General features: G+C 34.4%; 1 protein-coding gene across 1 annotated transcript in view; it reads right to left on the bottom strand.

Annotated features, from left to right (window-relative positions):
- Positions 1–12,441, bottom strand: part of COL24A1 (collagen type XXIV alpha 1 chain) — a gene marked incomplete at both ends in the record, with an annotated part of 398,127 nt that overhangs the window by 308,131 nt on the left and 77,555 nt on the right. The window contains 3 exons of the mRNA XM_082834714.1: positions 3,688–3,741; positions 9,823–9,867; positions 10,904–10,957. Coding sequence (XP_082690840.1) covers positions 3,688–3,741; positions 9,823–9,867; positions 10,904–10,957 — 153 coding nt within the window. The remainder of the gene's footprint in view (positions 1–3,687; positions 3,742–9,822; positions 9,868–10,903; positions 10,958–12,441) is intronic.

The raw sequence follows: 12,441 nt of genomic DNA, 5'->3' as shown, positions 1-12,441 counted from the left end.
TGCTAATTATTAGAGAAATGCAAGTCAAAACCACATGAGATATCACCTCACACCTGTCAGAATGGCTGTCATCAAAAAGAACACAAATAACAAATGTTGGCGAGGATGTGGAGAAAATGGAACCCTCCTACACTGTTGGTGGGAATGTAAATTGGTGCAGCCACTATGGAAAACAGTATTGGTGTTCTTCAAAAAACTCAAAATAGAACTACCATATGATTCAGCAACTTCACACCTGGGTAAATATCTGGGAAAAATGAAAACACTAATTTGAAAAGACTCAGGCACCCTGATGTTCATAGCAGCACTATTTACAATAGTCAAGATATGGAAAGTAACCCTAGGGTCCACCAACAGATGAATGGATAAATATATCCATACATGTGTATATATATATATATACACACACATATGGATATATGTGCTTGTGTATACACACACACACGCATATACACATACACACAATGAAGTATTACATGCCCATAAAAAATGAAATTCTGACATTTGCAGCAATGTGGATGGATCTAGAGAATATTATGCTTAGTGAAGTAAGTCAGAGAAAGACAAATACTCTGTGATAATTCCACTTATATGTGGAATCTAAAAAATGAAACACACAAATATATATGGCAAAACAGAAACAGACTCACAGATACAGAAAACAAACTAGTGGTTATCAGTGGGGAGAGGGAAGGATTGAGGGGCAAGATAGGGGTATGGGATTAAGAGATACAATTTACTATGTTTAAAATAGATAAGCAACAGGGATATATATTCAACAGCACAGGGAATTATAGCCATTATTTTTTAATAACCTTTAATGGAGTATAATCTATTAAAATACTGAATCAAGATGCTGTGTACCTAAAATTAATATAATATTGTAAATCAACTATACTTCAAAAAAGTAAATATTTGTTGAATCAATTAATGAGTTATTTTTTCTCAACCATCAATTTATGAAGTATGCCAAAGGGAAAAATAAGTTTTCCTTTAAACTGGTGTGATATTCAGAAAAGCTTCAATGTATTACTTTAACTCAAGTGGCCCCTTTCCTTCTTCATAACAAAAATTCTGATTTTATTCAGAAATCCATCCCATTTGTATTTCCAAATGGGATCTCGTCATTCCTCTGGTGATAGTTATTTGTCCAGAGGTGGCATGCAACCAAAGTTGGTACAACCAGACAAACAGGAAGTCTTATTTTCTGTACCCAACAGACAATTACCTCCTCTCTGTCTCCCTGTCTCTGGCTGGACATAAACAAAGGCATATTTAGCCCTTGCACTGGGAATCTTGCAATCATATGAGAAACCAGCCTTAGGATAAAGCCAGCATTAGTCAAGGCAAAGCAGAGAGAAGGATAATGATATCGCTGTGCTCAGGACCATATTGTGCCTAGATCCCACCTAACCTATGGGTTTCTGGTCATAAGAAGCAGCTGTAGGGCATAGTACTTAAGTACTCAGTCTTTGGAGCCAGAATATCTATGTTCAAATCCTGGCTGTGCTCTTATTACCTATATACAGTCTTAGGTAAGTGTGTCTCTCTGTATGCCTCATTTTCTTCATCTATAGTGAGAAAAATAATACTACCTATCTCACTGGGTGTTGTGAGATTAAAGGAGCTAATTCGTATGTAGTATTTGCATAGAGCCTTGCATATAGATGTAACCATTCAATAAATCATTTGCTGTTATCATTATTATCATTTATTTTAAATTTCCTCATTTTGAAGCCAGTTTGAAATGGGATCTTCTGTCACTTGCAGTCCAAAGTGTACTAACTGATAAAATCCCTTGAGACTTATAATCACTTTTATAAGCCTTAGGGACTAAGAAATATGTCAGAACCATGTAGCTTGGGGTTTTTGTATATACAGACAAGTTAGCAGATATCAATGGTTAAAGTAATCCATTTACTTTAATTCAACAGTGTTTAATAAATATTCATCTAATATTCTCTATTGAAAAAAGAGTTCAGAGATGAGCAATATGACTCATTTCATGAGGATTTCATGCATCTTTACATAATATAGCCAAGCATTTAAGAAAAATAATTGTTTTCTAAAACTTTAGTAGCTTCAGTAAGTCTCAGCAGAAAACCTAAGGATAGTGCAGATAGAATTATATAAGAACTTTTTCATATATACATGCATGTGTATATTATTGACTTCTAGAAAGAACTTTTTCTTCCCATTTGTTTTCAGGAGTGATTAGAACATTATTTTCTTTGGCTTTTCTCTACTTAAATATTTCATAACATAATAAGGCCACCCAGTTAGCTATACCATTCATGGTTTTAGTGAGAATTTTGAAGTAGCCTAATAATATTAGGACATGGTACCTATAATAGGCAGAATATCACAAAAGGGTCTTGTATTTATGATTTGAGACAATCTTGATATATTCATATAAACTAGTCGAAATTACTGAGTATGATTACAGGCATTGTGCCTATTGATAGTCAGTGTCACAGGAATCCTTGAATTCAAGATGATGACATTTTGCAAGGACATATAACTTTCGTTTATTTATTACATCAATTACTAGAAATAACTTCATTCCAACAGGTCAGGGAAGGATTGTATCATAAGCAGCACAGTAATTAACAATGTAAACTATATATACTCCTTTGGGTCTATAAGAAGCAGTTCAATTCTTTGCATGATAGATTGGAAGCATCATCTGTAAGTCTGCTGTATTACATAGTAGTTAAGTGGCTTAGTTGTAGGATCACACTGAAGATATTGTTTGCAAGTGAAAGAAATGACCTGTGCGCTCACCACAGGAATATCTTCACCTCTTCTCACCAAAGACAACTAAACATTTTGATTGTCATTACAGCACATGTAAACTCTGAATGTTTCTTCTCTGTGGAGGCATTCACAAGTAACTACAAGAAAATGTGTTTTAATTCACTCACTCAAAAAACTACACATTTGAAATATTCATCTAGCAAAGAATGATCCGATTTATTTTCATTTGCAAAAATCAGTTTCCAGATATGAAAAAAAATTTGCCCGAACAGCACTTGTATAATAATAGAGTTAAATGCTAAATTCGGAATATGATTGTTTTCAAACCTGAGAATATGCTAATATTGTTTGATTCTACTTTTTTTAAAATTAATATTGACAGTGTAGATGAAGAAATGCAGCTAGAAATCACTGAACTGCATATGGCACTGAAAACTAGATATGACGAAGTTGGAATGCCAGAACTCTGTATGTATCTTCGTTAATTTTTATAAGTATAACAAAATATTTGGCAAAGATTCTACTTTATTCACAAGTATCTACATTTATGAACAGCTATCTTCCACTATTAAACAACAAAATATATCTTTTGAAGTTGATTTATTACACATTGCATCATAAAATACAAACCCTGCCAAGAGTTTCTACTCAAATTAAAGATCAATTACAAAATAAAATGTTTAATTAGATAATATCAATTTGTGTTTTTTAAAAGTTAAAAGTTAAAGTTGCTAACCATAAATATTTATATCACCTCACTTACCTAAAACACAATTCAGTAAAATTTAAGAGAGTTTAATTATAATTCTGGTAGGTGACTTTTCTTAAAGCTGGCTTGTTTCACTGCCCGACATCTGGGTTTATGAGCCCTGTTATACTTTATCCTAAATATATCACGTTAGAAATAATATTTGAAGGAAATAGACTTACTCTTTCTCCTTCAGGTCCCAGTTGTCCTACTTCTCCGGGAGAGCCAATGAAACCCTTAAAGTAAGCAAATAATCTTTGTATTATCTCACTTAAATATTCATCCTGTAAATAATTCTAAATAGAGATACTTAAAATTTATTCCTAGTAATATGAAATTATAAGGCATAACAGTTTGGATAATCTTGTGTCTTTTCTTCTAGAAATTACAGTTCAATCTTTTCATTAAAAAAAAAGGTAGGAAATGTAACTTAAGGCATAGTGGCTAATAAAAATCAACAAGCCCAAATTCTTTTCTACATTGAATATTACAAAGGGCAGAAGACACAGATATACAATTAACTAAATTGTAAGGCAGAATGGAGGTATCCAAGAAAAAGAAATATGGAGGAGGAAGAGATTCATTCCAATGTGGCAGGAGGTAAAAGCAGTCAGAGGAGGTTTCAAAGGAGACTGGCACTTGAGATAACCCTGTGGAGTAGATAGAGTCTTGATAAGCAGAGGATGGAGAAAGAACGCTCCAACCAGCACTACAGTAAGCAGAGACAAGATAGAGAGGACTCAGGGAGCATTTGTAAATGGTTAACTGACAGTTTCTTACATGTAAGATGCTTTGGAGAGAAGCAGACCCATTGTGCCCTCAGGGAGATTCCAATAGGTCTGAGAAACAAGGAGCAAAATAACAATTGAAGCTACTTTATACTACCATACTTTAGTTAGATCTCACCTGTGGCAAATAATAACCTGTTTCATCAATTTAATAAAGTGTATAGTAGTTTAGAGAATGGATTAAAGAGAGCCTTAAATTTCAGACTAAGAATTTTAGACTTTATAGTTTAGATAAGAAGCTACTGGACTTTGGGGGAGTGTGGTAGTGCCCTGATGTTAAGCTGTTTTTCTAAAATATTAATCTGTGGACAGGATACAGAATACACCCAAAACAGGAAACACTGAATGTAGGAAAATGTGTTAGAATGCTGTTTCAATGGTCCAAATTTGAAGGAATATGAGTCTGGGTCACTCATTCACAAAACATCATTTTAGTGCCCACTGTGTGCCAAGAATTGGAATTATAAAAATGAATACGAAAATCAGTGCCCTCAAGAAGTTCATAGTTTATTAGGAAAAAGAGTCACACAATTGTAATATCATAAGATAATTGTGACATTATTATGTGATGTGATAAATACAAGATATAGAACCTTTGAAGGCAGAATGACCAACTTTGCCTAGAGGGACGATTTAGGAAAGTTTTACAGAGGAGGCAACATTTAAGCTGAGTCTTGAAGGAAAGGAAAGGCATTTTATGCAGGGCTAACAATGTGTCATCAATCAATCAATCAATCAAAATAAAATGACATGGCATTTTCATAGAATTGCAAATAGTTCTGTGTGATTGGTAGGCAAGAGAGGGGGTTGGAAAGGCAACAGTGGCTACATCATGAAAAGTCTTTTATGTGATGATGGCAAGTTTGGGATTTATACTGAGCATTCAAAAAAATTTAGACAGAGTTTTGATATAATCAAATTTGCAGTTTATAGAATTCATTTGGATTACAGTGGTTCAAATGGTCTTTGTATCTATCTCTAGGATTGAGGCAAAGATGATTCTAAGGTTTATACTGGACTGATAAGCAAATGGTAACCACTGATAGAAATATGGAAAACAAATAGGAAAGCTAATAGTTTAGTAGAAAGAGGATGAGTTCTGTTAGTCATTTTGAAATTGTGGTGATGAGGCATTTAAATTTAATTGTCTTGGCAAGGAAATGGAGATGTGGGACTCAAAGAAAGAGCTCATAGAGTGATGTAAGATTTGAAGGGCAGATGGGTCAGAAGACTTAAGGGTAGAACAGAGCTCTTAGGAGGAAACAAAGAGAAATTTCCCTGAACCACTGAGAGGCTGAACTGGATGGAGATGGGAGAAGAAAAATGGTTTTACGAACACAGAGGAAACCCAAGGTATAAAAGAACTTGAAGAAGAGATACAGGAGCCCATTTTGACTAAATTCGAAATAAAGTCTACTTATTTTGACTTAGAGAATGGGTGCCTTTTCAGAGTAAATTTTTCCATAATAGTATACATTAAGAAAGAACTCAGGTTTTAAAAAAGTAAATGTCATTTGTACACCTAGAACAGCATTATTCACAATAGCCAAAAGGTGGAAGCAACCCAAATGTTCAACAGATGAAAAGACAAACAAATGTGGCATATACATACAGTGGAATATTATTCAGCCTGAAAAAGTAACGATATCTTGACGCATTCCACAAGGTGGATGAATCTCAAAGACAATATGCTAAGTGAAATAAGCCAGTCATAAAAGGATAGATATTATATGATTCCACTTAAATGAAGTACATAGAGTAGTCAAACTCATAGAGACAGAAAGTTGAATGGTTGCCAGGAGCTGGGGGGAAGGGAGAATGGGGAGTTACTGTTCAATAGATATAAAGTTTCAGTTTGGAAAGATGAAAAAGTTCTGGAGATGGACGGTGGTGATGGCCGCACTGCAATGTGAATGTACTTATTGCCTCCTGCTATGGACTGAATGTTTATGCCCCCTCAAAATTCATACATTGAAGCCTAATCCCCAAGATGATGGTATTTGGAGGTGGGACCTTTGGGAGGGAATTAGATCATGAGAGTAGAGCCCTCATGAATGGGATTAATGCCCTTCTAAAAAGAGATATGAAAGAAATATGATTGCTCTCTCTGCCACATAAGGATACAGCAAGAAGGCAGTGGTCTACAAGCCATGAGGTGGGCCCTCATGAAACACTGGATCTGCCTTCCCAGACTGAAGAACTGTGACATATAAATGTTTATTGTTTAAGTCACCCAGTCTATGGTAATTTTTATTATAGCAGCCTGAACTATGACACCAGTGAACTTACATTCAAAAATAATTAAAATGGTGAATTTTATATTAAATATGTATTACCACAATATTTTTTTTAAAAGTAAGTGTCTCAGGAATCATTTCCAAGTTTCCTGGAATAAGAACCATGGGAAGCATTTAGTTCCTGAGGGTGAAAGCTAGTTGGGTGTTGCCATAGTAAGACAAGCACTTTTCTTTGACAAGGAAAAACACCTTTAAAATTCCTATGTTCTACAGAGTGTATGAATGAATAAGCAAAAAATAAAATAAAAGAGAAAAATAGTTTCCTTCTAATTAACTTTAAAGATAAAACATCTATAATTTGTTTGCTTGAAAGCGAAGCATCTGAAGGATGGGGAAGGTTTCTTTTAACATGAAGCATCCAAAAGTATTTCTGATACCAAAACATTTACGATTATGATGAGAAGCTACATGTACTTTCAGAAATATCAACTACAGGTGGCCTCAAGTTTAAAAACAGTTAACTTTTGTTTTAATATACACAACTGGAGTTTTGCTTATATATAAAAAGAACAAACACCCTAACTGATGTACACTTCTCAGTAAACTAAATACTCAACTGAAAACTCAGGAGCTAAACCTCTACTCAACAAAGTCTGCACAGAGTACCAGCACAACATTTTACAAGTAAAGATACAGGCTCCGGACGCGCAGGCTCAGCGGCCATGGCTCATGGGCCCAGCTGCTCCACAACATGTGGGATCTTCCCGGACCGGGGCACGAACCCGTGTCCCCTGCATTGGCAGGCGGACTCTCAACCACCGCGCCACCAGGGAAGCCCACAAGTAAAGATTTTAAAGGGAACAATACTATGAGTAATTATGTAGGTGTTTCATAAAGGTTTTTTGATAATTATTATGCTGATTCTAAAAAATAAATAAATAAAATAAATAAAATGTCAGCTGCATCCACCAAAGAAATCATATGGTGTTGTGGTCATTCTCAAAACACTACCACTAAATTGGAGTTTAGTATGTAATGAAACAAGGAACATAAAAAATAATAAGGGACTTCCCTGGCAGTCCAGCAGTTAAGATTCCACGCTTCCAATGCAGTGGACTCGGGTTTGATCCCTGGTCAGGGAAGTAAGATCCCACATGCCATACAGCCAAAAAATTTAAAAAAAAAATTAAACAAAAAGCACGTATGTGTTTGCTTTTTTGGACTGAAGCTTGTATATCCAGGTAGAGGCAATTTTGTGTCACCAGCAGGGCCACTAAAAGGTCGGGGGAGGCCTACATACTTCTACTTTTTGAGCCACCTAGCACGTTATTACACAAAGAAACACCAAAGGAGGGTTACAAAATGATTTATTTTAAACATTTACATTTTTAAAATAATTATCTTAACACCAAAAAGTGCAAACAGTGGAGCCAGTCAAAAGGTAATTTATCATGATTTATAAAAATATTAATTCATATTGTATAGCATGTGGTATAGACCAGTAACAGGACCCAAATTAAATGAAAAACATAATCCTGTCAGCGTGATTTTATGATTTTTGTCTTTTTAACCATATTTGGAGTTAATGTCTAAAGTCTACATTTGAGACTCTTTGTGAATATGAAACCTAGAGAAGTGACTCTTCTGACTCTTCCCTCACTCCCAAAGGAAAATTAAAGGATTAAATCAATTAAATTAGTCAGAAAAGGATTAGATTTGTTTTTTTTAATGCTTTTATGAAGTCGGCCATCGAAACCTAAAAAAACTTAAAAAGGGTTACAACCTACACTATAACTGTCAGTACAAATGGGGGAAAAAAGCAACAAAAGGATGTATAATATAGTACAAAAATGATATAAAGAAGAATTAGAAAAGTTATAGGAATCACTGAAGCAAGATGAGAAGATGTAGAAAGAGAAAACTGCACAGTGCCAAGTAACAGGTCTAGGAGTTTAGCTCACATGCAGAAGAAACTCCCAAATTCTAATAATAATGATAAAATCTGCATAGAAAGTGCATGCCATGTGCTAGGCACTGTGCCTTAAGAATATTAATTAAGCTCAGGTAGTTGTCATAACCACCTAAAGGTAGGTTTCATTATCACCTTTTAATAAGGTAAGAAAAATGAGGCACAGAAGGGTTGAACGACATCTAAGGTCACAAAGCTAGTAAACAAGGGGTTAAGAAAAAAAGAAAAAAAAGCGGTCCTTGTTGAGCTCCAAAGCCCATGTTCTTTGTCCACTAATCTCTTCTTGCTTTCCAAATCCAAGTCAATATGTGCTTTCGGTGCAGTTTCTAATAAAGAATACATGACCTTTCCCCATTATGTTTTCACTTAATGCAAGGGTGGAGACAGCATGGGATACTAAAACAGTACAGAGCTGAAGGTGAGAAAACGCTGGTTTGAGTTCTGCTATGACTTTGTCAAATCATGTCGGTTCCATAGCCTACTGTTTTCTCATCTGTAAGATGGAGACAATACACGTGTTCTGCTACTTCATAGGATTGATAGCAAAAGAAATATGAAGTATTTGAACATGTTTAAGAATTTTTTAAAAAAATTAAGGCATCATTATAGTACATACTGTCTAAATACTTTTTGTTTTCCTTATTTCAAAAAGGTATTTAAGATAATATAAGGCAGATGTAGATTCCAGAAAATAACTGGCTTTAAAAATAGAGAATTTAAAAAAAAATTTAGTTTACTAATTTTTCCTAGAACCAGCTTTGATTTTAATTTGTGGCACACAACATAACACATCACAGTAATTTTTTTTGTTTTACTCCCTTAATGATTAAAAGTGGCTAACAACTTCTTTAACGGTTGGAAGTGCAATGGTATATGCTTGAATGTGATAAGCCTATTTCTTTCTCTGCAGATATTTCTTTACTCCAGATAGTTTTTGTATTATTATCTCAGCCTTGAGTGCGAATTTTTTGCCTCTTCATATTTCTTTCATCATTATTTCTTAGGTCTATACACGTCCACACATAAATAATACTACAAATGCTTAAAGAGCGTATTTTCAACATACCAGACGTTTTGCTAGGAGCTAGCAAAATAAATGATGTAGATGTAGGAGCTATCAAAGAATGATGTAAAACCTACCACCATAAGACTGCTCTCTATGGTCTTAACAGTGAAAATATCTATTTAATAAGTGTGTTTCTTTCCAGGCTAAACCTGCATTACATTCAAAGTTTCTATGGAAGTGTGAAAATAAGTATTTTGTACACTTCATTCTACTCATATGCAAGCATACTTAACAAAATGATGAAAATGCTTACTTACTCGTCCACCTTCAGGTCCTGGATTACCTTCTGGGCCAGCTAAACCCTAGTGTGAATAAAAGGCATCATCATCATACTACAGTACTTTTTAAAGAGCTGTAGATAAATAGATTAATAAAAAGGGCATATAAAATGTACCATTTCACAAGTATAAACTTCAGAACTCTGTATACTTAATGAAGACTATATATATTCAAGGAATTTTAGAATTTCAGAACCAAAAGAGGCACTGTATATAATCTATAACGAATATATTTTAGATATCTAAATAAAGTAGATTAACACATTGTCAGTAACAAAAATTATTTTTTACGTTATTTCTTATGGGAAAACTGTGTTCTTTTAAAACACTTCTAATTAACTTATCTAAAATACATTTTAGATATATAAAAAGTATATTAAAAATATAAAAAGATATTTTATATAAATGTAGTTTTCTAGTATGCTAAATGAATAATTAATTTCAAGAGTAAGTAGTCAATTCATGAAAGCCTAAGAAAGAAAATTTGTTCTCTTATTAATCTACATGAAGTAGCTAGAGAAAGTTAGAAATTAGAGGGAAATAAATATGAAATGATTAGAATGAATTTTCACAACAGTATACAAAGACTTGAATCCAGTTCAGATAAAAGTATTCAGACAGTGGTATGTGTAGCTTTGCCAACTGTGTCCCAAGTGTTTATAGTTGTATTATTAAAAAATGTTGCTTATCATATAGAGTCTTAACTCATACCATTACTTCATTTTAGTCAGTGGCAGTACTGTAAATTCAGTAGCAGGGCTGTTTTAACATTTTATTAGCACACTGGGCATTTTAACTTAGAAGGTTCCATTGTATATTACTCACATCAAACCTGTTTAAAAATCCTACTCCCATTTTAAGCAAAATTGCCTGCAGTAAAATTTTTGAAGGATTTTTACAATTTTGATATTAGAATTTTTGGAATTATTTTGTTATGAGTAATTCATTATTTAATAAAAGTAAACCAATTATCATTTGAACATTAACTCTTGAAATCAGAACATACAATGTATTAACCAAGAGGAACATAAAAACAGAAGTTTAAATATAGTTACCTCACCTGCCTGCCAGGGTAACCACGTGAACCAATATTACCAGTGAATCCTGGAATCCCCTAAAATGAAAAATAATAAAACAGTACAACAAAGTCAAAAGAAACCCAAGGAAACAAAATTGGTGCATTCATAATACCCAAGTTTGGAAAGAATATTTTTTCCATATAAAAATACTAAGGGTCCTGCATATTGCTTATCTGATTGAAGTCATCTATTTAAAATGAAAATGAGATAAAATTGCTAAATAAAAATAAACACATTACATTAGGGACCTAAATGAGACATTGATTATTAGTAACGATAAATCTAGGGTGGAAAAATCCAGTGATACATAACCTTTAAAAAACATATTAGAGAAAGAGTTGGTACGTTTCATAATAACCAGTATCTTTATGGATTTAACTCCTTCTTGTCTCAGTCATCCTGCAACTCTCCTTAACTATTGGAGCATGGGCTCCAGAAGATAAGTAAATGGATATTAAGTGGTAAATATCTGTATCATGACATAGGTCTATCTAAATATTCACATAGTAACTTTGGATGAGAAATTCATTTTGCACTGACAACTTTGTATGCCTGATTTAAAACAAGGATTGCTCAAGGAAGGCTGATATATGGAGTCTCAAAGGCATAAGAAAGGAAACTTGCTGCAGAACTGTGTGGAAAAGTGAGAAGAAATACCTCCACTCGCTGTTACCTTCTTCCATTGATATATGATTCATTCATTCAGTTTATTCAAAGTTTAGGTCTGTTAAATTTTGTGAACCAAGGAAATACCAGAAGAATATGTGTTGAGCTGTCTTTACTTAACCACAAATGGTGACAGCAGTGATAAATTTCATAGATTCTTTATTATGTAAATTCATTTCCGGTTTGTTGTTTGGAAAAGAGATAATAAAAGACACTAGCTCTTTTGCCCCTCTGATCTGAAGTATACAGAAGAGTGTTACCTCCGGTTTAACAATAGAAATACTTTGAAATTCCTAAAATTTGGAAAATCTAGAGAAAAAACAGACCAAGAAAAAGGCAAATGGAGCATCACAGTGGAAAGTTTTTACCCTCCCATTCCATTAGACTTGTAGGCTCCTAATTTGTCCTTCTCTCCACTTTTCTCAGAATCCATCTCTCAGTTTTGTTTTCTCTCATTTCTCCCTGTTGTCTCCCACTTCCTTCCCTTGCTCCAACAATTATCATTTACTTAGCACTATTTTTTTTTTTTTGCGGTACGCGGGCCTCTCACCGTTGTGGCCTCTCCCGTCGCGGAGCACCGGCTCCGGACTCGCAGGCTCAGCGGCCATGGCTCACGGGCCCAGCCGCTCCGCGGCATGTGGGATCCTCCCGGATTGGGGCACGAACCTGTGTCTCCTGCATCGGCAGGCGGACTCCCAACCACTGCGCCACCAGGGAAGCCCTACTTAGCACTTTTTTATGTGCCAATCCTACGCCACCACTTTACGTCTACTTTACATCTATGAGATAGATACTATTTTCTCCATTTTACATTTGAAGAAACTAAGATACAGAGAAGTTATGAAACCTGCCC

Source organism: Leucopleurus acutus (assembly GCF_964270905.1).
Source record: "Leucopleurus acutus genome assembly, chromosome: 2".
Lineage (NCBI taxonomy): Eukaryota > Metazoa > Chordata > Mammalia > Artiodactyla > Delphinidae > Leucopleurus > Leucopleurus acutus.
This window is presented reverse-complemented; position numbering and strand designations above follow the sequence as displayed.